Source organism: Haliotis rubra, unplaced genomic scaffold, assembly GCF_003918875.1.
Source record: "Haliotis rubra isolate DU_JTF1 unplaced genomic scaffold, ASM391887v1 Scf1, whole genome shotgun sequence".
Classification (NCBI taxonomy): Eukaryota; Metazoa; Mollusca; class Gastropoda; order Lepetellida; family Haliotidae; genus Haliotis; species Haliotis rubra.
Genome location: NW_025764891.1, coordinates 10,112,132 through 10,138,956, shown reverse-complemented (window position 1 = coordinate 10,138,956; position 26,825 = coordinate 10,112,132). Strand labels below are relative to the sequence as shown.

General features: G+C 40.0%; 1 protein-coding gene and 1 long non-coding RNA gene across 3 annotated transcripts; one reads left to right on the top strand and one right to left on the bottom strand.

The window, feature by feature from the left end:
- Positions 1-1,300: 1,300 nt before the first annotated feature.
- LOC124283265 lies at positions 1,301-26,343 on the bottom strand. 2 transcript variants are annotated; one of them, XM_046719329.1, is made up of 4 exons: positions 25,981-26,343; positions 5,929-6,130; positions 3,780-3,931; positions 1,301-2,060 (listed from the first exon to the last, which is right to left on the bottom strand). In XM_046719329.1, exons 1-4 carry the CDS (start codon positions 26,030-26,032, stop codon positions 1,954-1,956), a joined length of 513 nt encoding a protein of 170 aa, XP_046575285.1. In that variant the 5' UTR covers positions 26,033-26,343; the 3' UTR covers positions 1,301-1,953. The 2 variants fall into 2 exon arrangements, with proteins under 2 accessions (XP_046575285.1, XP_046575356.1); XM_046719400.1 differs by lacking the exon at positions 25,981-26,343 and adding an exon at positions 9,521-9,593.
- Positions 5,031-18,249, top strand: LOC124283423. The gene is made up of 3 exons (XR_006900349.1): positions 5,031-5,258; positions 6,472-6,476; positions 18,239-18,249. It is a non-coding gene; the product is annotated as an uncharacterized LOC124283423 (long non-coding RNA).
- Positions 26,344-26,825: the final 482 nt, after the last annotated feature.

Below are 26,825 nucleotides of genomic sequence, written 5' to 3'. Positions count from 1 at the left end.
GTTATTTCGTGAGGGAATGGATGGTGTCGCTGCTTGGTAATATATCAAGGGATATACAGCATGGGAGTAACATAATGCAGAAGGCTCTTAAAGTAGTTAACGGTGAATAAACGAGTAGTTTACAGTGATTCTACGATCAAGAGGTAAGATGTGAGACCATGGAATGATGTAACTTTGAGCGAACCAAATGTTGTATCGGGACACGTGACAAGGGCGGAGCTGACTAGAACACTTTAAAGAGACATCGCCAACACTAGCAAAGGGGTGCGGGTTTGAAAGTCAACAGAACGTTCACATCGCGACCGTTGCAGTTCCACATTGGGTAAATAGCCTGTCCTGTCTTGTCCTGTCCAGTCCGTGTCACCTTGTGAGTATAGAACCTGATGTTGCTTTAATCATTGTAGCATGTGCGCCAGTGCATGAATGTGATGTGGACAGCATGAAGCCACCGTCGTACGAAAATTCATTCCATGACTTGACTCCATCACCCACCTCGACGGATCAGGTGAGTGTATAATCCAGGTTTGCATCCCCAAGGACAGCACGGCACGGTAATACGTGTAGGTAATTGTTGTTGGGTCCACTGACTCCCGAACTATTCAGCTGAGACCATCAGCGAGGAAATCAGTTGATTGTTTCAAACTAACAAGTGAAACGTGTGGGATACCTATGAATATCAATGATAGAGTAACGAAAAAGACACCGTGTAATGGTTAAAGCTAGTATGATGAAGAATGGCCCACCGTAAATGTAAAACATTTCACAAGATCTGACTCACAGGAAATAATAATATAACTGAAAATTTACGAGTTTTGATGGATGTTCCTGTTGCCATATGAGACATAAGCATAAACTAAATGCGTTACGAACATGCGTCAAAGATTATATAAGAAGGCTTGCTTGTGTTTGTTGTTTAACGACGCACTCAGAAATATTTCAGCTATATGGCGGCGGTCTGTAAATAATCGAGTCTGACAATCCAGTGATCAACAGCATGAACACCTGATCCGATCTACGCAATTTTAGGGATACGAATTCTACATCTTCACAACCAAGTCAAACGAGCACTAATTGAACACTGATTTGTGACGTGCCAATGGGACGCAACTCACCACATAAAACTAAAACCTATGCAAATATTTATGGTGTTGGGACGAAACGAGAATCGAACCCATGATCATCGGTTATAGGCACGCTTAGTGGGCACAACTTCGAACAACGACAGGGGGCACGTTATACTACTCGGCCATTCCTGCCTGCTTATCAACAGAAGTCTAATCAAAGCAATACATCAGAACGCGGTTGGTATGGGTTTTTTATTATACAACAATATTAGCACAATATTTCAAGTGGACGAAATTATATCGTTTTGACAAAATATTTGATAACAAGAATTCATAATTTTAACACACAAAAGATTATAGGCACATAGAACATTGAGAAAATGTGAACAGATTGATCTCAGAACGAAACAGCCTAAGAATACATACATCTTTACAACATTGCTGCCCTGTGAAGATTACCATTGGTCGAAACACTATTGAAGGATACCGATAGAAGGATAGTTCGAGTTGGTGATGTGCATTTGAAAGGTAAATTTGTTTTACCATGATGACCCAGCCAAGTCACGTCTGAAAAGCCATGATAGCAATTGAGCGGTTGACAGACAACGGATGGGAACTGAGACGAATTTGAGACACAAATCAACGATAAGCACCAGAACCAGAAAAGACTTAGAAAAATAATTTGAACGGCATATTTAGACGCCTCAGGTCAATTGGCCACTCACACAAAAGACCAAGAGTTTTTCATTGTGATGTTGGTCCTTTTCGCTTGTTTAGATAATATCTATGAACTCTTATTTCAATAGGTTCTTTGTCGAAGCGCTCATGATGTCAAGAACAAAAACATTGAAGTACTATCACAGTGTGCTTCACGATGATCCAGGCGAAGTTAAACCGTGGTAGTTGCTGTAACATAAGGTGGTGGTGGTGCTTCTTTTCCTGACTTCCCCATGCCGGAACTACAGGAACCGACTGTCACAGATGCTTCCACTGGTTCTGATGAAGAAAACAGAGTCCACATTACAGAAACCCATGAAATCGAGAAACGATTCGATTGATACTTTAACATTGTCATGTAACGCACTCGGGTCGCCTGACGCCCTGATTATGTTCAGCATTCATCAAAGCTAAATTACTTGTATACTCCCCCAAAACAAGAAGGGGCTAATAAAATATCAATGGTATATAGAACATCTTTCAAATTTTTGGGATCAGGACATAACGGCCCAATATTCCCGCAACTTTGCACGTTGACCATGCAGTTCGTGTACATTGTTTGGGGGTCCTTAATTTGAGACTTCAGTTACAGGTCGTCCAGTCACCCTCAGGATTTCATGTTGCTGATTTTCATCATCCACACGAACATGTAAGCTCTCTACTTTACTTTTAATCAGTATTTGTGACCAGATTAGGAACGCGTCGTCCCCAACGTGATGAACGCCCAAGGAAATTGGTATGTTTCACACCGTGCCTTAGTCTATGATGTTGACACAGGGTTCCGCAGACACGGAATATTCATGATCGGCCCCTTCACGGCCCCTGGCTCAACAACAGAAGTCCAGGATGGATTCATCCGAGTCCAAGTTTTAAGAAATCGAATTTAAACAGCCAGTTAAATGCCTTGGCAGGCTATCGCAGTTCAAGTCACCGAGGGCACGTATAGCATATTTAATGCATTCTCGGTGACTAGGTGTTGTTTGCCTTAATGAATATATATAAACATTGTTTACATGAAACGTTTCGTTTCTGTGGACGTTATATATGATGGTCTAAAGCACATTGTTTAGCTACCGAGGACGTTATATATGATGGTCTGTAGTTCATTGTTTCGTTTCAGTGGATTTTATATATGGTGCTCTGAAGTACATTGTTCAGCTACCGTGGACGTTATATATGCTGGTCTATAGAACATTGTTTCGTTACCGTGGACGTTATAATTGATGGTCTATAGGACGTTGTTCAGTTACCATGGACGTTGTAAATGATTGTCTATAGAACATTGTTCAGTTATTGTGTACGTTACATATGATGGTCTATAGGGCATTGTTGAGTTACCGTGGACGTTATATATGATGGTCTATAGGGCATTGTTTAGTTACCGTGGACGTTATAAATGATGGTTTATAGGACATTGTTTAGTTACCGTAGACGTTATATATGATGGTCTATAGGGCATTGTTGAGTTACCGTGGACGTTATAATTGATGGTCTACAGGACATTGTTTCGTTACCGTGGACGTTGTAAATGATTGTCTATAGGATATTGTTCAGTTATTGTGGACGTTATATATGATGGTCTATAGGGCATTGTTTCGTTACCGTGGACGTTATAAATGATGGCCTATAGGACATTGTTCAGTTACTGTGGACGTTATATATGATGGTCTATAGGGCATTGTTTCGTTACCGTGGACGTTATAAATGATGGTCTACAGGACATTGTTCAGTTATTGTGGACGTTATATATGATGGTCTACAGGACATTGTTTCGTTACCGTGGATGTTATAAATGATGGTCTCTAGGGCATTGTTGAGTTACCGTGGACGTTATATATGATGGTCTACAGGGCATTGTTTCGTTACCGTGGATGTTATAAATGATGGTCTATAGGGCATTGTTCCGTTACCGTGGACGTTATAAATGATGGTCTATAGGGCATTGTTCCGTTACCGTGGACGTTATATATGATGGTCTATAGGGCATTGTTTCGTTACCGTGGACGTTATATATGATGACTTGAGGTGCGTTCTTCTCTTCCCTTTTCCTCTTTAAGAAGATTCTGCCACACATGTGCATGACGACTGTCAAGATCATCAGGATGCAGAATGTGCCGACGACGATGCCGGCCAACATCAGAGCTTGCATCCTGGTGCCGCAGTCGTAGAACATCAAGTTAGACAATTTCTTCATTGATTTAGTCATGGGACATAGAGTAAGATTAGACAACATAGACGCTACATAGACATCCCTCTATTCTATCATCTTTATCGCTGCCTCTCTCAAATCTGCACCTTTCCACCAAAGCATCATCGAAGTGAAAATATGCTTCTTGTGGTATGAATGTTGTCTTTGTAGGGGACTGACAACAATGTTAAGTGGGCGGTCATAGCAATACTGATAAATGAATCTTTTATTCTGTTGCTAGAGATATGGAAACCTGTCTTAAGTTGAATACAACATTGATGGTGTGTTACCCAGATGAATGTGACAGCAAGGTTTAGTAGAATTTGCGTGAATTCGGTGCATCAACACCCCGAGACCATTGGACGGTGTCCTACTAAATACATTAAACAAGAGTGTGCCTTGAACCTCAACCTGACGCAACCTTACGTTCCCACAGTATCAAGAACTTATGGCAGTGGAGACATATCAGATTTTATTGTTATCAGGCGAAGGTGTTTTATGTAGTTATAAAATTATGCAAATAAAAAGTATAAACTGCTCAACTCTAAATATGTTTAGCTTTCATTGGTGAAGGATTATTTAATAAACATTGTGGTTGTATGCAATCAGATTTACAAAGCTCATAAAAGGTTTGTTGAGGGTTTGTTAGTAAAATTTCTATGCGGTTGAGGTGCATATGAATTATGTCCCTTAATGGAATTTTGACATCACTAAGGATGTGAGGTGGTTCATTCTGGCCTCAATTTCACATTGTGTGTATTGTGACCAGAGATTAAGTCTCTGATTGGGTACAAGGTTTCTTAGGCATATTAAATTACCTGATTGTACAAGCACATGACACTTAGTATCCAGCCTTGCACAACACAGCAACACAGTTTTAATTGATAGTCTTTTTGTTTAAGTACACTAAAGTTAGAAGTAGTCATTTATATTATGCTTGGATAGAGCTTAGGAAATACTACAATAAATAATTAGCAAATTAATTCTAGCATAACATGTAACTGTAGTGTATGTACATGTATAAGCTTTTCCATTTGTTTGAAATTGGCAAATGTTGTTTGCAGGTGCCAAAAAGGGTAGAATTGTAAACTCCATTCAATTCCATAAATGGGTAAGGTTTATTTTCCTTCAGTACACTGTGTGAATGTTTTGACTGTTGTGTGTGTATTTGTGTAACATGACTATATTTTAATTAATGCAACCTGTAAAATATTGAGACATGTTTGTTATATAGAACATTTCCCTAGAATGATTTTGCTGTCAATTTGGTAATTTGTCAAATGTTTCAGGTTGATGGTTTGTGGAATTTTGTGGATTCTGTGAATCACTGACTACCCTACGCAATAAAATGTCCTCACCCCTACCAGACGCGTTGTTGTTTTGAAGAGCTGGGTCTCCTTTCACGAAGCAACCTTTCCTATGGTTAACCTTAACTCCCATTCTTTAACATTGCACTAAGGTTACCTTGTTGACATACGATCACCTTAGTGCTTTGTGAAAGGAGGTCCCAGTCACATAACTATCCGTGGGATTCCACTATAACACTGAAGACCTTACACATTGAATACAGCTGGAATGTCAATCTGTCTGTCTGACAATCTACAATTTTTTTTGTACTGAAAACTCTGTTGCCTCATACTGCTGAATCTGAGTCTAAATATCCCTGAAGGTAATGTGTTGATCATGCCCCTTTCTTGTTGTAAACAGTTAAACCAAGGGCATTCAGTGTAAAAGTGCAGCTAACCTGCATAAGTAACCGTGATTTGTGATTTTGTCATTTCATCGCGATGGTAACCAATGACAATGGTCTACAAAACATCAATGCATTATGCAAATTTATTCATGATTATTTATGTCATGATTTTGTACCTATAAAAAGATGAATAAAAAAGGACAACAAAAAAATATTCTAGTAATATCTCTCCAAAGCATGCGGAGACCAGGGCAGTTAAGACTTACGTTGCGCTGTTGTCCTCTGGCTGTGGATTGGTGTCCACTGTTTTGTTGTGCTGACACACGGGCTCTCGTGGACAGCAGGAACGTGTCCATGAGTCCCCGCAACACCCACAGGGGCAGTTGAACAGTCTCTTGTAGGGGGTCTTGGACCAGGAATGTTCATAGTCGTAGATCCAGCAGGTATCAACAGCGTGAACACCTGTAACTGCAAATGGAAATATTTATTCAGGTTGAAATTTAATAACGCACTAACTGAACAATTCCTCTTCCAATTCCAGGTCACAAATCAGGCGAAATTAAGCAGCGTTCGTCGTCGTTGGATGGGTGACAGAGTTTGGCAGCTTGACTCCTGATATTTAGAAGGACTCTAGTCCCACCCCTTGCTAAACTACTTTGGCACTATTTTTATTTGTTCGAAATATACATATCTTGGATCAGCAGTGAATGGGTACTCGCTAGGATAAGTTGGTATTAACTAACGTCACTGTTAACATTCTAACATCTCACAGGCAGCCTAGATTGCACATTCCCCTATCAGCCAAGTAGGGTGAGTGAGCGAGTATGATTTTACGCCGGTTTCAGCCATATTCGAATAATATCACGGCTGGGAGCACCAGAAATTGGCGTCACACATTGTAAACGCCGGTTTCAGCCATATTCGAATAATATCACGGCTGGGAACATCAGAAATGGGCGTCACACATTGCACATTACAAACTATGCATAGGCTAGTCACTTGAACAAACTGAGGAACGTGTGATAGTCAAAATAGGGAACTGCACCGGGCCCCAATTAGGACATGTCCTCCCAAAATCTACCGTACCAGGTTTGTGTAAGCCGAACACGTGACGATCTGGATTTGAAATGGTCTTCAGCAAACAGTCACAATCAGTGCGTAAGTTAGTGTGCCGCTTTATGTTACCCGTGAAGATCCGGGCTAGAATTGGTCGTCGGCAAGTTGACAGCAACCAATGCTTGTCGCAAGGGGCGACTGACAGGACCGGGTGGTCAAGCTCTCTGACTTGACTGACAGATGTCATTGTTTCCCAATTGTGTAGATCGATGCTCATGCTGTTGATCACTGGATTGTCTGGTTCGATTATTCACAGATCGCCGCCATATAGCTGGAATAATGGTGCGCCGTTAAACAGCACACAAACAAACGCACTATCTAAGCCGAACTAATGTCGTAAGCCCGGTATGAAGAATGGCGCTCCTTGAATTCTTCGTGAGAAGAGCATGCTCCACTGGGCCTCAACAGTTGGGAACTGTACAATCCAAATGGTGGATTGCAGGTATATTGCCTGACATAACTGGAAAGTTAGCTTTTGTAAAGTTTACAGTCTAAGTATCGAATAGATGAAACATTCAAAGGAAATGACTACTTGAGATTTGTTAGCGATATCAGAATCGATATACCTGAAGCGTACGGTAAACGTCTTAGTCACTTTCCTGTGTTTTGATTTTGCAATCCAAGCAAATACTTTGAAGTTCTGAGAATCCACTTTTCCATCGATTTAACATTTTTCTCTTTCTTTGGTGTGTTAAATGTGAAAGGCATACTCTTCTACAGCACAAGTAACGAGTACACACACGCACCTGCACACACGCACGAACACACAACAAAACACAAACACAAGTTTACAAGAAACAAATCCGTGCAAGTGGAAGAAACAGAAAAAAGGAGTTACAAACAAAACAAAACAGACAGATAAGTACACACACTATTACGAGAAAACAAATAAAGCCAGTACAACGTCATGTCACACTTCTTGAATTTAGTTCCTAATCATTGATTACTGAAGATCAAAATGAGGAAGATGTATTGGTGCGTACACAAGACGACAGGTACCACTTTGGCCACACTCTATCATACTATAGTTCAGAAGAATATTGTCATGAACACTTTCATCTTGGTACATTACTGAGGGAGTATGGTGGCAGCATTCAAGCGACATCGGTTGGGTCCGGGTTAGAATGAGCCCTCAGTAACCAACGCTTGTCGTAAGAGGCGACTAACGGGACCGGGTGGTCAGGCTCGCTGACTTGGTTGACACATGTCATCGGTTCCCAATTGCGCAGATCGATGCTCATACTGTTGATCACTGGATTGTTTGGTCCAGACTCGATTATTTACAGACCGCCGCCATATAACTGGAATATTGCTGAGTGCGGCATAAAACCTAACTCACTCACTCACTCACATCATGGTTGGAGACACCAGACATGGGTTATGCAGCAGCAGGTGAGTTTATGATTTTTGTGGTAATTGTAACACAACACCTGGACATTTATGCTGATCGGCTCCAACTGATGCTTACAAAATGAAATCAAATGAATATACGCAATAGGAATCCCATCGCTGCATGTTACCATTAAAATGGGTCTTCAGGTTATCAGGCTCGCTGTCTTGGTTTACACATGTCATCGTATCCCGACCCGTGAAGGTCCGGGTTAGAATATTGATCTTCAGTAACCCATGCTTGTCGTTAGAGGCAACTAACGGGATCGGGTGGTCAAGCTCGCTGACTTTGTTGACACATGTCATTGTATCCCAATTGCGTAGATCGATGCTCATGCTGTTGATTACTGGATTGCCTGGTCCAGACTCGATTATTTACAAACCACCACCATATTGCTGGAATATTGCTGAGTGCGGCGTAAAACAACAAACAAAACCAAACCAAACCAAACCAATCATCACACACAATGTCCATGTATAAAACCTCAAAATAATTAAATCATACAAAATTGATAAAAAAACCTCATTTACAAGAGATTTTAAAGGCCAATATCTCCACTTCGCCACATTGGCCTAGTATAGAAATATTTTCAGTGTATAGGTCAAATGCTTCCTGGAAACTACTACAGATGCTTACCTAAACGATTAAGCCTTGTCAGTGGAATGGGTATTTATTCCACATGAAATGTTGAATGCAATATCAAATATATTTTCATTAGCTAACAGGCTTCAGCAAATACATTAGTTCATAGGACGATAGCCAATAGACATTATTCCGGACCAGTAATCAGAATCATATTGTTCCAATTGTGTAGAGGAAAATATGAAAAGTCGGTTAGCTCATTTATCTAACTTGGCTTTATAAGCAGAATATTTGTAATTCACTGATATGACAAAGGGCGTAAGATTTTCTAAATCAGACTCAAATCATTAACATTGTACCTAATCGTGTTCATCAATTATATCTGAAATATAATCAAGTTGAACGTATTAATGTTTCGAACCCCTGGTAATTGCTCTCTTCCATCACCATCTTATGTCGAATGAGATTGGGAAGATAGGCAAAAGTGTGTTTGTTGTTTTGATATGTCAGAATTAGATTCGATACTAGAAAAATGTATTCGAAACCGATGTATTTCGAAAAATTCCTGAAAAAGCACTGAAGCGAGCTTTCGTTCTGGAAGGCCTTTTTATCAAGAAATACCATGTACAAATTATCTTAATTCAAGAAAGTTGGAAAACAACATAACTTGAAATACATTGTCTGTTAAGAATGTTCTTTCAAACGGAGCACATCTTTTGACTTTCAACAGACACTTGACAGACACCAACAGACACATGACCTAATCTCACCTACAACGCAAGTCTCCAACATACGGAGGAAGGTAAATCCCACCAACATAGCTACGACGTCTCGACAGGTGCACTTGGAGCACGCATGCCTTTCACTGACAATGTTTTGCAGAGCTATTTTAAGCTTTAAACCAAGTTAACTCTTTATGAGAGTCTTTGTGACATTCCCCACAAAGATGCAGGAACTATGGAAAAAAGACACTTCGAGAGATGACGCGACGAAGTTTTCTGTACTTCTAGTAGATGTTGAGTTAAAACAAGATACAGAGCAATCATGTCCTTATTATTTTTTCCCCGTTTTATCAGTTGACACATACAAGTAGCTCACACACCTATAAAGCAAACATTGATTTTATGTTGAAACTCGGATACAAAAGATATTAATCGATTTTTCCCAAGAAATGTACATAATAGAATATAGGAAAACGATTTCTTCAAAGGCAGGAAAGTAGACTAGATAAAATGGATGTAATGGAAAACACATTTTGCAAAATTAGATATGAAAATTTAATTTTATCAAAATGTCGTATACTTTGTGCCTTATGTCTTCATCGGTTTAAAGGTAAAGGCCAGGGGAAATAAATTTGTCCTTTTGTTATGATTTGTACGAGGGAATTAGTGGAAACCGCGACTGCTGCATTATGATAACTTAATCCCTCGAGGTTCACTGATGAAAAAATAGAAAAACCATGATATTGATGAAAATATGGTAGATAGTGTACCAAATATATCATTTAGCACTTTGTATGTCGTCAAAACAGCACATTCCACCTTTGTGTTTGAGCGATGAAGGTTGGTATTCGTGAAACAATACATATTGCAAAAGATGTTATTTCATTTAAAGAATTAATGTTTGCTTCAGTTGATTGTTGTTTTACACCACAGTCAGTAACATTCCAGCAGTTTTCCAACCCAATTGATATTATAAGCGAAAAGGAAGGAGACATTATCCAAATCACGCAGCTTTTGGTCACCAATGACGACAAACAGTCAGATGCTGAAGATATATATATGAGGCAGCGATGATAATTCTAGAACATTTCTCGAAGTAAGAACGGTATATTGATAATTATCAGTGATTATTTTTTTAACAGTACACGGATATTTTGATTATCGCTTAGCTAAACAGTAATGATTTTTTTAGAAAGTGAAAAAAAACCCAACAAAACAAATTAACTTCATTTACAGATTCTCTTGATTATAATGACACAATACCTTTTTATCTTTATGTGAAAAAAACGGATGCAGTAAGATCAGGTTACGCTTACAATCACCATCATAGCTATTTCTATCATGAATAAGTTTCAAACCTTGATACTTGTTGAAGGGGGGCTGTGGGAACGTGTTTTGAAATACGAAAATGTTTTGGTTTGAAAAGAGAGTCACTGAGTAATACTTGGATAGGATTTGTTATATTGACAGTATTGTCGTAGGAAGGCAGACTGGAGTTACATTATAAGAACACACGGAGCAGCTGCGCTGTAACTACTCTGTAACAGTTCATGAACTATGCTAGGGTTGTGCTGGAACAGCGCTCACTGATGCCACACCTGCCAACCACACATAACGGCATGCTGCCAACGATTTGGGATTCAAACACCGACCTTCAGATTGACCAGCAAAACTTACTCCCTCTCTGTAGATGCTGATGCTACAGACTAGAGCTTTTGCGAATTTTCATTCTACAAACATTGATTAGATCAATAAAGCTCACTATATAAACATTCTGAAGGAAGCAGGCATATGTTTTTCTATTCGTACGCTTGCTCACGTACACACATGCACACACACACTCACACACACGCAGGCACACACTACATACATACATGACACACACATACATACATAGATACACACATACATACATACAAACAAACACACACACACACACACACACACAAACAAACAATCATACATACATACATACACACACACACACACACACACCAACCAACCAACCACTACGTACATACATGACACACACATACATACATAGATACACACACAAACAAACAAACAAACATACATACATACATACATACATACATACATACATACATACATACATACATACATACATACATACATACATACATACATACATACATACATACATACATACATACATACATACATACATACATACATACATACATATTAAATAAAATATATAAATTAAATAAAATATATAACATATACATAAACGGTAAACGTATCCTGTGCCACTGGTGACACATCATAGTGTCTCTATAGTGTTTTTGTTTCGAAGCGTAATAAATATTATCAGTGAATTCAACAGCAAGATGACTCAGAGTTACTCCAACAGCCGCACAGACCCCCTAGTGGTGTCTCTTAGCGGTGCGAATCCTGGATTTATTATGATAATGCTATCACTATACCCGTAACTGAAGTTTGTCAACTTCCAGGGTGGTCTCCAACATGAAGCTAATGTGTCGTACTGAAAACACTCCACGAAGCGGCGTTAATTTTAGTAAACTTAAGTTTAAGATTAAGTTAAAACTTTAAACAATGTTAACACATAGAAATTTATGGAACGATGAAACATGCAATCTTGCATTTACACAAATGTTGTTCCAAATAACATGGATGAAAATAACTATAATGATGTGTCTACAAAGGCTTAAAACTGAAAAGAGATTTCGACAATGTATGGTGTTAACATTTACATGCAACAATTGTCAACATTCGTGTATGTGCAAACGCTGCAAAGAGATATGTCACCATGATGGATGGAGACATATAGAGTGTAATGCAATTTGTTTTTGTATTTAATGAATGTATATACGGTTACCTGTTATATTTCAAGTATATAATTCGTGTTGGGGAAGTTGCCTTGACGACGTACACAACCTAGAATTACGTGAGTACAATTTCACCTGAAGTACCCAATAACAATGAATCGTCACTGTCTCTAATCTTGTAGCCTGCCTTTTGTCGTTGTTGGGTGTCAGGCATAGATACAGACAGCTGTACATGCTGTGCATGTTTTATATTATGAATTTCAAACAAAACCTTTAAATATCTAACATTTGTAATATATGTTCCTTATATATGTCTTTATAAAACTGATCTCATTAATTTATTGTACCTATTGTCCCTGTGTGATTTCACCTATGTGATTTTGTGAGTGCTTGCGTGCTTGTTGAGTGCTTGGTGTGTGTGTGTGTGCGTGCGTACGTGCGTGCGTGTGTGTGTATGTGCGCGCGTAATATATTACACCTATCATGAATGCTGTTTCTACTGTAGAGTACCTGCACAAGAAACATATAGCCCGAATATCGTGACTACAACCGTCAAATCGCACGATTCTCTTATAGACGATGGATATCGCAGCATTAAGGTGCAGATTCTCATGTGTAGCATTATTGTTCATCAAATTTCCGTGCAGCATATCGTTTGGTGTTGCATCTATTTGTTTTTAATTATCAATGCACTGAATCTGATTACGTTGTAATGTGTTACTTTGATTTTGTATATTTAGGTTAAGGATTGCTGCCTTGTACATTAATATTATTTCTAATGAATGTCCAGTCATCTGTGCTTTATCCTCAACTGAAGCAATCCTGCTCTTACAGTACTGGTAACGAATGTCCAGCTACTTGTGGTCTATCCTCAACTGAAGCAATCCTGCTCTTACAGTACTGGCAAGGAATTTCCAGCTACTTGTGGCTTATCCTCAACTGAAGCAATCCTGCTCTTACAGTACTGGCAACGAATGTCCAGCTACTTGTGGCTTATCCTCAACTGAAGCAATCCTGCTCTTACAGAACTGGCAACGAAAGTCCAGCTACTTGTGGCTTATCCTCAACTGAACCAATCCTGCTCTTACAGTACTGGCAAGGAATGTTTAGCTACTTGTGGCTTATCCTCAACTGAAGCAATCCTGCTCTTACAGTACTGGCAAGGAATGTCCAGCTACTTGTGGCTTATCCTCAACTGAAGCAATCCTGCTCTTACAGTACTGGCAACGAATGTCCAGCTACTTGTGGCTTATCCTCAACTGAAGCAATCCTGCTCTTACAGAACTGGCAACGAAAGTCCAGCTACTTGTGGCTTATCCTCAACTGAACCAATCCTGCTCTTACAGTACTGGCAAGGAATGTCTAGCTACTTGTGGCTTATCCTCAACTGAAGCAATCCTGCTCTTACAGTACTGGCAAGGAATGTCCAGCTACTTGTGGCTTATCCTCAACTGAAGCAATCCTGCTCTTACAGTACTGGCAACGAATGTCCAGCTACTTGTGGCTTATCCTCAACTGAACCAATCCTGCTCTTACAGTACTGGCAACGAAAGTCCAGCTACTTGTGGCTTTTCCTCAACTGAACCAATCCTGCTCTTACAGTACTGGCAACGAATGTCTAGCTACTTGTGGCTTATCCTCAACTGAAGCAATCCTGCTCTTACAGTACTGGCAACGAATGTCCAGCTACTTGTGGCTTATCCTCAACTGAACCAATCCTGCTCTTACAGTACTGGCAACGAATGTCCAGCTACTTGTGGCTTATCCTCAACTGAACCAATCCTGCTCTTACAGTACTGGCAACGAATGTCCAGCTGCTTGTGGCTTACCCTCAGCTGAAGCAATCCTGTTCTTACAGAACTGGCAACGAATGCCCAGCTACTTGTGGCTTATCCTCAACTGAACCAATCCTGCTCTTACAGTACTGGCAACGAATGTCCAGCTACTTGTGGCTTATCCTCAACTGAAGCAATCCTGTTCTTACAGAACTGGCAACGAATGTCCATCTACCTGTTTCTTATCCTCAACTGAGGCATGCTGGCTCTCACAGTACTAGTAACTAAAAGTTCAGTTACCTGTGCTTTATCCTCAACTTAATGAATGAATAAATGTTGCTTTTCACCGCATCAGCAAGTTTCCAGCTATTCGCAGCGATCCTCAGCTGAAGCAATTTGGCTCTTACAGCACTGGTAACCAAAAGTTCAGTTATCTGTGCTTTATACTCAACTGAAGCAATCTATCTGTCACAGTACTGGTAACGAAAAGTTCAGTTACCTGTGCCTTATATTCAGCTGAAGCAATCTTGCTCTTACAGTGCTGGTAACGAATGTCCAGCTACTTATTTCTTATCCTCAACTGTAGCAATCTGACTCTTACAGTATTGGTAAGGAAATATTCAGTTACTTGTGTCTTATCCCCAACTGAAGCAATCTGACTCTTACAGTATTGGTAAGGAAATGTTCAGTTACTTGTGTGTTATCCTCAACTGAAGCAATCTGGCTCTTACAGTATTGGTAAGGAAATATTCAGTTACTTGTGTGTTATATCCAACTGAAGCAATCTGACTCTTACAGCATTGGTAAGGAAATGTTCAGTTACTTGTGTGTTATCCCCAACTGAAGCAATCTGACTCTTACAGTATTGGTAAGGAAATGTCCAGCTACTTGTGTCTTATCCCCAACTGAAGCAATCTGACTCTTACAGTATTGGTAAGGAAATGTTCAGTTACTTGTGTGTTATCCTCAACTGAAGCAATCTGACTCTTACAGTATTGGTAAGGAAATGTTTAGTTACTTGTGTGTTATCCCCAACTGAAGCAATCTGACTCTTACGGTATTGGTAAGGAAATGTTCAGTTACTTGTGCGCTATCCTTAACTGAAGCAATCTGACTCTTGCAGTATTGGTAAGGAAATGTTCAGCTACTTGTGTGTTATCCTCAACTGAAGCAATCTGACTCTCACAGTATTGGTAAGGAAATGTTTAGTTACTTGTGTGTTATCCCCAACTGAAGCAATCTGACTCTTACGGTATTGGTAAGGAAATGTTCAGTTACTTGTGCGCTATCCTTAACTGAAGCAATCTGACTCTTGCAGTATTGGTAAGGAAATGTTTAGTTACTTGTGTGTTATCCCCAACTGAAGCAATCTGACTCTTACGGTATTTGTAAGGAAATGTTCAGTTACTTGTGTGCTATCCTCAACTGAAGCAATCTGACTCTTTCAGCAATACTGAGCGATATTCTATTCAATACATTGTTCTCGCGGGCGTTTAAAACATTTGAACAGCAGATCGCATAATGCCTAACTGCCGTGGGGTATTTTAGAAACCTTAGCATTTAAAATCAATACATTTGCGAACATTTTGTCTTTGGTCACACATGTTAGGCGCCATGTGGTAGCAAATTCTGTTTACCCTGTCCTTAATCACACTAACCCTGCCAGCTTTACTTTTCGAAGGCAAACATAGTGGTTAAATATACATAATCAAATGTAACAACAGTTCTTTCAATTTTCAATTATATCAAACAACAAAATCGTGGTACTTTCTTCTGCGCCTTAATTTATAATGTCATTTTTGTCAAATATGCAAGAAAATGCTGTTTTTACTGAAAATCGTAAACACAGACTAGCCCCTGCTTTGTCAATACTGGTAAATGTGTGTTAACACTTAAGCTGCAATAAGGATTTACAGTTGTCGCTCTCTGTCCATATGGTTACTGTTATCAACTAATAAATCATGTATACGTAAATATAAACAGCTCATGTTTCATCACTCTGGTGGTAGATACACTGTCATATGTTGTACACATCTCGATTGTTTTGTAACAAGATAGCCATTGTGTAAATATCTCAGAATAGGGCTATCCGAGTTGCCAAAACTTGTGCTGATTGCTTTTCCCCGATAGTAAATACATGTATTTTTTAATAAGAAATAAATACTAAAACTGGATATTGAAGCGGTATCTGTTTTCTCCATGTCCGTGGTTGTGTTGTGTTGTTGCATTTTCTCATTTTTCAAAATTAACTGTATCTTGAAAGACGTGTGGTTAGTCGCAAATAGGGTTGCGCAAGATTAAAGAGAAAATGACCAGTCTTCACATATTACGAACTCAAGAGTGGAAGCGAGCAAAGGTTTATCGACGCAACGTACTTCCCTCGCTTCGGTTCGAAAAACGCACAGATTTTGTTATCAAAATAAAATATCGCCACCATCAAAGGTAGACACCCATTTCCTCACAGGGTTGTGCTCTCAGATTTCCAACCTCATATTTAATAATTACTCACGTAAAACATATTTAATTCAACATTTAATTACTCACGTAAAACATATTTAATTCAACACTTTAAGCGCCACTCGTGCCATATCAAACAGTTTTTCGCCTCCATTACCCCTGCCAGCTTACGGTTCAACGGAGTGAAGGAACAAGAATAAGCAGAAATTTAAGAGAAATATCATATTGCCTAATTTTACCATTAAACCGTTGGAGATTATTTTTCTTTTGTGTCGTCGTTATTGTTAGAATTTTCGTAATATTTATTCTACAAAAATCACTTCTGGCGTAGTGGGCGAATGAAAAAGGGAGGTAACTCCGCAAGTATTCCTATATGGCGGACATGTCATTCAACAAGTATATTTAGATTTAAGTCCTTCACTCCGTTGAACCGGAAGCTGGCACGGGTAATGGAGGCAAAGAACGATTTGATGTGGCACGAGTGGCGCTTAAAATGTTGAATTAAATATATTGCACTTGAGTAATTATTAAATATGAGGTTGGAAATCTGAGAGCATAACCCTGTGAGGAAATAGGTGTCTACCTTTGATGGTGGCGATATTTTATTTTGATATTAAAAATATTTTTCGAACCGAAGCGAAGGAAGTACGTTGCCAACCTTTGCGCGCATATAGGAAGACTGGTCATTCTCTTTGTTGCGCAACCCTAATTGCGCTACAGTTTGCCTGTGCTGGAACATATCTTACATGTGTTCAGATCCCTTCACGGATGTTAAAAAATCAAAACTAATTACTAGTTGTAGTAAAATATGTATATGATCTATGACCAAAAGGATTTTGCATGGCACAACTTGTAACATAACGATTTCTTCCTCGGAAGCGAGGTTGCGGTCAATAAAGTGACAATAATATTGTAAGAGTATTATATTGACACCCACCTTGCTCCCAAGAGAGAAATTGTTATGTTATATGCTATGTCATGCAAAATCCTATTGGCCATCAATCAAATACATATTTTACTACCAGTACAAAGTAGTTTTGATTTTGTAACTCGGTGAAAACAAACCTAAATAGCATTTATTCTCAGACTGGCGGATGTTCGCTACAGGGCGCTGCCATTCTTATAAATCGTGACGTCACGGGCTAAAGTCATCAAGTTAGAAAATCCGAACTATTTTCTACTCGTAGTTAAATATGTATTTGAATCATGACCAAAAGGATCTTGCATGACACAACTTGTAACATATCGATTTCTTCCACGAAGCGAGGTGGGGTTCGAAGTGACAATATTGCGCGATACACTTTTTGCTACATTCACGTGGTTAACGTCCACTCACCAGTATGTAGATACTAGTCGAACCTCTTCCTGTAACCGTGATGAGCGAGGCTGATCATCATTTTCGTTATCACTAGCGTCTGGCTCTAACAAATCAAATAAGGCCTAGCGACAGCAAGCGATTCTTGACAGAATCGTCTATGAAAATAAGTTGTAACTCGGAGGCTAGGCAATGCAGGTGAGAAGATTAAATGACTGTAGATTGTGAAAACATAAAGCTTTCACTTTTCACAACAATTGTCACGATTTCAGGTTTAGACTAATCTGTAAACAGGATAATTTACCCCCGGAAATGTGCATGAATTCTAAAGCGCCCCTCGTATGTATACCTCACATTACGTCACAGAGACGCGCCCCTCTGATTGGTTGATATTTCGTTCGCGGGAGAGAATTGTGCACTGTTGTCAAAAAGGTCGATTTAAGTTCCTTAAAGGTCGAAAAGAGTAGTTATAATGACGGGGTTTCATTTATAACGATGCCAATAAATGCTTTATGTATTTGTACCCCTCTATAGTATATGTGATCTTTAGAAATTTACTGCTGTGAAGAAACTCACGGAGCATGAAGTGATACACTATGATAAGTTCTGTGGCTCCTGGTACGACCAGGTCAGGCAACTCAATACAACGCATGATGGTGATGTAGGCTTTACACGAACGTAAACGTGAATATTGCAGCGTACCAACCTTTGATATAGCTAAACAACATCACCAGCTATGGCAACCGATGGTTTTCTACTGTATGAACTCGATTGTGAATCACCACAGGATTTGACAGAATGATGAGGTTGATGCCTATGTTCTACACTCCCGTACAAATATACATCCAACATCGATCAGCCTTTTGTGTTCTCGGAACTTTTGCTCATTTGAAAAATTAATATGACTACGTCTCACAACGATTTCCATAAGTCTATTTTTTAGAAAATGAAAGATGTATACAAAATAACGACGTAAAGTAAATTTGAAGTTATTCAAAATGTCCCAGATTGCTAACAATACGACACAGAGGGATGTTCGCACACTGACAATGATGTTAATTAGGCGTGTGTAGCAAGTCTCTTGATCTTTTCACATAAAGTAGGCAATCCTCGAGGGAAATATGCACAATTACTCACTGCAGCACATCAGAGAACTTAATGGCTTAACATATCGATACGCAACATGACCGAATTTCTTTTAAACTGCCATTAGTGATTCCAGTGCATTTGGCTGGAATATCAAAAGAAAGTTTATTTGTAACGTTTGGCATCAGTTTGATAACAAATGTACCTGTCCAGATTGACAATACGTTATGCAGAGTTACATTCATTAGATGATGCTGAACGTGCTGACCATCGGTTCAAATAACAGATCAGCCGCTTCGTCGAGTGTCTTCAGTACGGCATATTGGCTTCATGTTGGAGACCACCGTGGAAGTTGACAACCTCTATGATGAGTCACCTGTGACATAGGTTACGTTTATCTTTTAAGCATATTTCGTATAATCACTATCATTTTGTATGATTTTTCAGTGATTCACCAACACTGGCTTAGGAGACAGTGAGAACATTGGACGTGCAATGTATGTATGGATTGATGGATGGATGGATGGATGCATGCATGCATGCATGGATTGATGGATGGATGGATGGATGGTTGGATGATGGATGGTTGGAATGGTGGATGAAGGATGGGGGGATGGATGATAGAATGATGTATGTATGTATGTATGCATGCATGCATGTATGCATGCATGCATGTATGTATGTTGTATGTATGTATGTATGTGTGTGTGTATGTATGTATGTTTGTATGTATGCATGCATGCATGCATGGCTGGATGAAGGGATGGATGATAGAATGAAGTATGTATGTATGTATGTATGCATGCACGCACGCATGCATGCACGGATGCATGCATGCACGCATGGATGGATGGATGGATGGATGATGGATGGATGGATGGCAAGATGGATGGATGGATGGTTAGATGGATGGATGGCAGGATGGATGGTTGAATGGATGGATGGATAGATGGTTGGATGATGTACGGATGCGAACGAACGTGCGTGCGTGTGTATGCATATATTAGCTGACACGCTATGACATCCCTGGCTCAATCAAAAACAAAGTCCATGTTCGCAGATGTAATTCAGTAAACATTGTAAATTATTGAAGATGATATGAATGTCGGCCTCCTTAGAGTCAATGGTATAACAGGCATGCAAATCGTTCTGAACCTTCCATTAAACGTATGCTCTAATCACAGAATGTAGTATTTGAATAACATCACATGCTTCCAAGCAAACATATAAATGGTTCCCCAACGGTCCATCATCTCGGTATCAAACGGTGGGTAATATACATGGTCAACAATAAACGCATTACGTTGGCTGCAACTAATGCCTTCCCTTACACGTCTAACTCAGATCTTACTTTATCTTTTACCTAACTTGTCTGCAGTGGAGACTGCAAGAACATACCCTGCTGAAACGTTTTCCATGTGACAAACGTATTTACAAGATCGATTTGTTTGGGACAACGTCAACTGGAACGGCTTGTGCTTTTTTCTCAGTACTTGCTAGATAGTCATGTTGCCCAATCTCTGTTCTGTCAAGTATCACTCCTACAACCCTTGTTTCCTTTCGATCCATGATGTAGTTCCCATATATAATATGTCATAAAAGTAGTGGATGTTTTGTGTTGTGGTGAAGAAGGGGAACAAACAACGATGTGTGGCAAAGGAATTAAGTGATTTATGTGACAACCTTCCTTAACACAACATTGTGAAAGTCATGAAGCACGTGACCTTGAACAGCAAGGGGAACCTCAGCCTAACCATTGTGAGGCGCTTATGTTTTCTTGGAACCAAACACTTAAGTACACTTCATTAACGCAGTCAGTCTTTAAGGAAGTAACAATATTGATCAGGCGGCGTTTGCAATGTGTTGAACGCTCACGTGCCGTGGTCATACCCCAGTTTAACATTGTTGCCCCAAATGTTGCATTTTTCTCAGTCTCTCCTCAGCAGTTTGGTTGGTTGTTGTTTAACGCCGCAATAGTCCAGCTATATTGCGGCGGTCTGTGAATAATCGAGTCTGGACCAGACAATCCAGTGATCAACGTCATGAGCATCGATCAACGCGATTGGGATACGATGACATGTGTCAACCAAGTCAGCGAGACTGACCACCCGTTCCCGTTAGTCGCCTCTTACCACAAGCATGGGTTGCTGAAGATCAATTCTTACCCGGATCTTCACCGGTATCAACAACAGGCCTGACACTACACCGACACAGTCTATGACAGATTAGACAGATCGATAGCTTTAAAAGCATCGGTTTCAAAAGGCAACCCTGGCGAGTGAACAGTTACAACAGGCACTATTGCAAGAGCACGTGGCTAGGCGGGGCGAAGTCGTCACGCAAATGCCAATTGTGTGTTCGACGTCCAAGTGTCATCTCAACCCACTGTCCATCATTTGAATGACGCTTGTCAGTAATACTGGGATAATCCACTTTGGGCTGGTATCATGTTTTCCGACGAATCAAGGTTTACTCTTGACTTCCATGACGGAAGGAATCGAGAGATTCATGGATGTTTACAACGTAAAGCATTAACATTTTGGGCATAGGTCCATTATGGAAAGGGGCGATATCACAATGACCGGTCAAACGGCACGTCCCATTGTCCATGGCAAGGTCACAGGGAAGCATCACTGCAACGCTTGTTGTGTCATGTACACAACACGTTGGTCAGTGTTTCATGATGACAATACATTTAACGGATTGTATCGACACAGGTACTACAGATATGTACGTTTCTGTACACAGAAATATACCCTAAACAAAGTCAAAATACAGAAACGTACCCGGCCCCCTGAGTGGACGAGTCCATATTCCGCAACCCAAAACAGAAACCCTATGTGGTTGTTCAGCTGATTGCAAGTGCTATTGTGCATCACGAAATATTCGTTAGTATGCATGGTCGTTTCTTATATAACGTAATCAAATGCATCAAATACAACAGCGTGACAATTCCGATCAGGAAAACGACACAGCGCGGAATGGAATCGTCCTAGGGTGCGTTTCTGTATTCTGATTTTTGCAAGGGATCGTTTCTAGGGTACATATCTATTGTACCAGTGCCTACAACGACCCTTTCAGCGAAACTTGTGCACAAAGATTGATAAGCCTATATATAGTTATTGTTTGCTTTGTAATGTTTGGAGGTGAGGTGAAATTGGGTTTAACGTCGTGCTTGAGAATATTTCGCTCATATGACGACGTGCATGCGTGTGTATGTGTTTGTGCGGCTGCTTGTACTAGCCCAGACTTAAGCTGGTTTTATAGTGCTAGCCCACTGAGATACCATGCCGCAGTGAAGCATGAATACCCCACTCAGACACATTATACTGACTCCGAGCCGACCAGTCCTTGTTGTACCCATTAATACCGAGCGTCAGGCAGGGACCAACAAGTACCATATTTTAACGTCTTTTGGTATGACGCGGTCGGGGATCGAACCCGCGACCTTCCGCTCTCCGGGCGGACGCTCTAACCACTACACCACGGAGGCGGTCTGTAATGTTTGGAACATAATACTAACTCCTTGAGCTGATCTTATGAAACATATTATACCGCAATACCGATCAGATAAAACCACCATACTGTTGCGTATTTGGGTATATTGGCAACAGCTGCTGAAACTGTTGACAAGGAAGTACACTAAACATGAACAATACCAGTAGTCAAATTCATTCAAAATACTTGGATTCACTAAATGTATACATGATTCAAATTGGCCTGGCTCACAGCCATGACTTCAAACATCTGAAGTCAAAGACTGTTTTCATAGGCTTCAGTATTTTAGAAGAATTCAAAAGAATGGGCACAATTCAGAATGTAAAATTGAATCTTCCTTGACGCACACACTGCACAAACTACGATCCAGCGCACTGACAATGTAAAGGGTCCTTCACACTTATTTCGAATTGACAGGAATCAAGGAGAATCAGCCAGAATTTCTTTTCCAAAATTCGAACCGCATTCGGGAGAGAATGTCAAAATAAACAATTTTTCAAGCTTTGTAAGAATGCTGTTGGAATACTTAGAACGCATTTCGAACCCACCTCGAATGATTCTTACTCATTCCAAATGTTCTAGATCACGAATGCAGCTCGAATAAATCGGAATACAGTAGGAATAATTAGAATGCCGTTAGAATACACGAAGAATATGTATAAATGAATCCGGTTCGATTGCATAGTGAATAGCACTTGAATTTCAGTTGGAACGTACCTCGAATGTTGCACGAATTTACATAGAATGTATTTAGGACCCTCTTGGAAGGACCCCCGAATATGGATCGAATGTTAAGGAATAAAAACAGAATGCAGCTCGAATATTTCAAGTGTCCTTCAAATGCACTTAGAATGAAACACGAATGTCCGAAATGCCGGAATGTTCCACGATGGGGTATAAAAACCTGTTGAATCTGGAATATTCATCAGTCACTGCCCAACTTCCATAGAGTATGGACCACCTGGACCATGTTGCGTTGCTCCAGATTGCTGTCCTCTAGGAATCCCTGATTGAAAGAGATGTGGAGGAGACCAGGAGAAGAAACAGGAGAAGACCCAGGAGATTCCAGACCAGACCATGGCTGACAGAGGAAAGGAGGAGGCTGTATGGACATTACACATGACTAATGGAGGAGCTCAGAGTTGAGGACACGCAGTCATTCTTCAACTACCTTAAGATGGAGCCTGCCATGTTTGATGAGTTGGTGCAGAAAGTAAGACCAAGAATACAGAAGCAGGATACATATATGAGAAAGGCGCTACCTCCAGGCTTGAAGCTAACCATCACATTCAGGTTCCTGGCTTCAGGTGATAGGTACCCCAGCATCATGTACAGCTTCCGCGTGGCAAGGAACACAATCAGCCACATCATCCCAGATGGATGTAAGGTCATTGTGGAGAAATACAAGGATGAGATTGTCATCTGCCCTACCACTCCAGAAGAATGGACACCCATTGAAGAGATATTCAGAAACAGGTGGAATAGTCCTGATGCAATAGGAGCTTTAGATGGCAAACATGTGACCATTAGGAAACCGGCCAAGAGCGGCCCATTGTACCACAACTACAAGAGCTTCTTCTCTGTGGTCCTCATGGCCCTTGTGGGTGGAAATTACAAGTTCCTTTGGGTGGACGTTGGTGCTTACGGAAGTATGTCTGATGCTCAGATCTTCAACCAGTGCGAGCTCAAGGATTGTCTTGAAGACGGGAGCATAGGATTTCCTGATCCGTTCCCCTTGCCCCTAGATGACGCGAGTATGCCATGCTATATTCTGGAAGATGATGCCTTTGGAATAAGGGTCTTCTTGATGAAACCGTATGGCCATGGGACTCTCCAGAGAGACGACAGAATCTACAACTATTGGATCAGCAGGGGCCGACGGGTAGAGGAAAATGCATTTGGAATCATGGCCCAGAGTTGGCAAATCCTCCTCATCACCATGCTGCCAAGGCCTTCCGTTGTGAAGGACATCATTGAATGATGTGTCTGCCTGCACAACTTGATGAGGACTCGTCATCCTTATCTTCACAATGGTATGGTGGATGAGGAAGATGAGCATCACAACGTGGTGCCAGGAGGCTGGAGACAACTTGCGCAGCTTGAATGATATCTGAAGTTTCAGTGACAGGTGGCTACGTTTTTATGCGATTCGGCGGCGTTCTGATGACGTCAGGGCTCATTTGAAGAGCATTCGGGACGTTCTGACTGTATTCGAGGTGTATTCTATGTACATTCGAGCTATATTCCAAGTGCAATCGAAATATTCCGATATGTTTGAAGAATATTCCACCTAAATTCCACCAGCAGTCGAAGTACATTCGAGGCGCATTCGGGACATTCTTGCAGGATTCTCCATCGAATACGTTCAGAATACTTAGAATGCAGTTAGAATGCAGTAAGAATGCACTTCAAATGCTGTTCGATATTTTTCCACTTCGAATGTACCTCGAAAGTTTTGAACATGTTCAAAACATTCGGGCACGTTACAAGAATTGACATGTTTTTGTGTGCATTCGGAATGGAGTAGGAAGTTTTAGAATGCAGTTCGAATTTCCAGGAATCTCCATGAATTTTCATTCCGACGGCATTCCGGCTCATTCCGTCTCAAGTGTGAAGGGGGTATTAAAATAATGATTGAGGATGGAAGGTCGGAAACGAACAAATTCTGACATTGCTTACACTACCTGATCTTAGTTCTAAAAGGGTCCAGTCCGCTGTCACATGTTTCCCCTTTTCGCGAACACCTGGTGTCCCAGGAAACTCTATGGTTAATGCTATATATTTATTCAGCTGTTTCGTAAAATATGTCTGTAAATATAACACAAGTGCAAAAGAATGCCCAATCTTGACAATCTTCAGAAACAGATTCCTTTTTGTGTAAAGGGTAAAAAATAAATGTAAAAGTTCTGTTAAAAGGAATGCAATATTATAAGTAAGTAAGTAAATATTACTAGGTTGTAGGTAATGGGTATGTTGCATTAACTTGCCAGATACTTTTTGACGGTTTATTCAAAGCACACAATGTACTTGACGTCCAATCGTTATTTAATGATTTTCTAAAAGTAATGTTGTAACGTGTGTGTGTTTTTAACCTGCAAGGCTTTTATATTAAAAAGAGTGTATCATAAGTGCAGAAATATTTCCATGGGGTACCCTTTGATATTAAATTATACCATTTAATATTTAATAATACCATAATACAATAGGCGAGGAAATGAAAACCAAAAAATAAACTATGGCTATTCCTGCTGCCGTAAAATGCAGCACTCTCATAGTATCCTGACAATACATCCTTGATAGTGATGTGATGTACATTTACGTATAATACATATTGTAAACTGCAATCATCCGAATTACGATTATGAAACATGAATAAATGGTAGTGCACTATTGTTAATATACCAAGAATACTGTATTTCATAGAGACTTTCGTAACATTTTGACAAGAAGAAGCATACATTTAAAACGACAAAATTAAATACATAGGAATCTTCAAATAACGTGTAGCGCTAACCTATGTTCAACAAACCAAACACATCCTCACAAATATAAAGCCACAAAACATACCTGAGATACATGCGAATATACCGTACCACGCAGCAGGTATAGAGGCCTGCATAGTCTCAGGCCAAGTGTTCTCGTCGTCAGTAAACTCTCGCGAGATTTCAATCGTGTTTCTTTGTAACCAAGGATCTTCTTCAAAGCTGCTTTCAGCTATGCAAACTCAGTGCTTCAAAGAAACGCAGGTATCAAGAAAGACAAGTTTATGTAGAGTCTTGAATGGACATTGAAATCTGTTCTCGGTGAGATGAAGCTTAGCAAAAACAACTGAAGTTCCCACTTGGAGAACCGTGAAGAAGAGTACTTCCTGGATACGCTCAGATAAAAATCACTGGAATACTCTTCTGGAAACTAGTATTTCTTTTACTTTGAAAGTCATTGATTGTGCAGTAGGTGATGACACGAGCTAGTTATTGATTTCAGAAATTAATTCAGCAGGACAAAGATGTAACGACAGGGTTTAGCAAGGACAAAGAATGACTATAGGCAGTATTGATTTTGCAGATACTGATTCACCACATCGGGCGAATATATATTTGGACCGTGTTTATTCACATTTTTGTGTGGATTTCTGTTTAGTATTTATATTTACATTGTATGTCGATTTACTCAAATATATACCTTCCTGTTCCCATCTCGTTGGGCGGCGATTGTCTAATACAGTAACACTGTACGTGTTACATTGCTTTTTAGGATATGATCATCTAAAGTGTAATTCTGATCCAAACTTAGGTCTAATTGTCACACACCACTCTCGATCTACTGTCAAAGGGTTTATATTATCAAGGGTCTCCTGGCAAGCAATTGTATGTTATTACTTTAAGGGTTTACTAAAATCGTTTAAACATGGT